The sequence below is a fragment of the Oncorhynchus masou genome, chromosome 13, assembly GCF_036934945.1.
Source record: "Oncorhynchus masou masou isolate Uvic2021 chromosome 13, UVic_Omas_1.1, whole genome shotgun sequence".
In the NCBI taxonomy this organism is placed as follows: Eukaryota; Metazoa; Chordata; class Actinopteri; order Salmoniformes; family Salmonidae; genus Oncorhynchus; species Oncorhynchus masou.
In genome coordinates this window covers 42953720-42956177 of record NC_088224.1, presented here as the reverse complement: position 1 = coordinate 42956177, position 2458 = coordinate 42953720, and the positions used below count along the sequence as shown (strand labels likewise).

General features: G+C 43.8%; 1 protein-coding gene across 1 annotated transcript; it reads right to left on the bottom strand.

The window, feature by feature from the left end:
* Positions 1-255: 255 nt before the first annotated feature.
* Positions 256-1941, bottom strand: gdf6b (growth differentiation factor 6b). The gene is made up of 2 exons (XM_064982659.1): positions 1587-1941; positions 256-1183 (listed from the first exon to the last, which is right to left on the bottom strand). Exons 1-2 carry the CDS (start codon positions 1939-1941, stop codon positions 285-287), a joined length of 1254 nt encoding a protein of 417 aa, XP_064838731.1. The 3' UTR covers positions 256-284.
* Positions 1942-2458: the final 517 nt, after the last annotated feature.

Genomic DNA, 2458 nt, shown 5'->3' with positions numbered 1-2458 from the left:
GAACATGGCTTAGTTTGGGGCAGGTGATTATTAATCCCACCACACCATTTTACAATATTAGACAAGGCTCTCTGTTCATCTGTGTCCCAAATGACACCCTATTGCCTGTATAGTGCTCTACTTTTGACCAGAGCCCTATAGATCAAAAGTAGTGCACTACATAGTGAAAATGGTGCCATTTAGGATGCAGACCATCAGGTAGCTTAAAGTATTGCCTTCACACCAGATAGGCCCTGATGATCACATTTCATTCCCACTCAAAACACAGCCTTTCCAAAAAGGCATTACCTACAACCACACGACTCAACCACCATATCCTCATACTGCTTATACACCACATTATTTCCTGAGTCGATGTAGAGAATACTGATAGGGCTGAGTTTGGACGGGGCACAGCAGCTAGGAGGCATGTTGCTGGGGTTCATAGAATTCATAAGGGTCTGTATGATGGCATGGTTTGTGGGCTCTAGATGTGACCTCAGAGGAAAGTCACACACGCCCTCACAGTGGTACGCCTCGTAATCCAGAGGAGCGATGATCCAATCATCCCAGCCCAGCTCTCTGAAGTTCACATGCAACGGCTTCTTGCTGCATCTCGATTTTGACTTTTTGCCATGCCTCTTCCCATGGCGATTCTTCAATATCGCCGTCCTGCGTCTCCGGCTGGCTTTGGAATTAGAACGAGGGCCCCTCTCTTTCCCCTTTTCCCCATGGCCAATCAATGTCCTTCCTTCTCTCCTTTCACTGAAAAGGGTCTGTCTCTTCTTGGACCTGGTGAACACCACTAAAATGGCCTTCTTTTGTTGTGAGCGACCATTTCTGTGAAAGCCCAGATGATGCAAGTCAAGCTCCCTCTCAGTGTTGTCCAGCATGGCCTTGACCTCCAGACAGAACTGGCTCCCCTGTGTGAGGTGATCCCTGTCCTTAAATATTTCCCACACATCCAGCACCTCCCATCTGGGCCGATGGGACTCCTGAAGATCCAGCGTTCTGGAATCCAGCAGCTGCTGAGAGCGGCAGGAGAGTAGCTGAATGTCCACTGGCTCCATTTCCGACATCCTGAAATTCCCAGACACTTTGGTGTATATCCTCAACTCAGCCCCCAGCACCTCGGCTCTGTCTGAGAGGGTTGAGACGTCAAACAGATACTGCTGTCTTCGCAAAGGGGAGAGTGGGAGGTCATCTGTGAAAGGCATTAAATAATTGCAGTCAGATACTTCTTCGGGGGAGAGCATTCTTTAAAGAAATTACTTTCATGCAATAGGATTTTTTCCCCCTTGTTTATCTTCAGTTTATGAAAATCACACTGACAATTTCAAAACAGTCCACCTATAATATAATAGGCTCTAAATATGAATATTTTAGCATTAAATGGAGGATTAGTTCAATCTTGTAGATTGATTGTAGATTTGGGATTTTTTTATTCTCAAGAGATAAAACATGACTGATATATACAGTCAGGAATGTGGCTACGTTACACAAACATTCATAACACATTTACTAGGCTACAGCATGGTGAGTGGATGAGGGAAACATTCCAAACGGAAACTGCTATTTTAAACGTGTCTTCAATGGTTTTTACATACCTTGTCCGATGTCCACAAAACTTGCTATAGTGTTAGCTGCTTTTGACGACCGAAAGAAACTTGCGTTCAGCCCCAATTTTTCGGCTGTAGAGAAAGTCTTGTAAATTGAAAGCATGTAGTCGTGTGGTTCAACTGAATCTTTGAACCCACCCTTGTAATACCGCTCATTTGATGATGATGATGATGATGATGAGTAGATATCTTTGAAATATTTTGCCTCTCGTCCATCAAATACTTTCGGGACCTTGCTGCTCTTTGAGGCAGACGGAAGGAAAATAGTAAATGATTGAAAACATGGTAAATCCCATACACATGTGAGGACCGCGTAAAATGTGGTTATTTGATAGAAATCCATAATTTTCAAAAATAAATAGATTGATAAAAAAACGTCAGCGATATGTCAAATATGTGTCAGAGTAGATGCTTAGTATGTGGCGAAGGGACCACGGGCACTATCGAAGCTGGACTTCATCCACATTCAACAAGTGCCGACTTTGCAGTGTGCTCTACACCGGATCGTCAACTGGGCTAAAAGGAGCGCAAAAACACGCCCAGCTTGGAATTCACTCGCTGCTAATAGTGGACCGGCGGGTTCTAACTTATATCATGGTAGGAAAGCAATCAAAGCATCATGTCCTAGTTTACTATCCTGGTAAAGACATGGTCAAATACAAAGACTTCCAGGAGCCTGACACAACAGCCGTCATGTATTTCTTAGCGATCATGTTACCTTCAGCAGGTGTACTTCTTCACATGCATTCGTGTGTTCTATTTACTTCAAATGTTGGCACATTCACCTCTCCTTCCCATGACACAGTTCTTAAACAACACTGGTGAGTTCTGTCGGTTTAAAACATTATTAATATCAACAG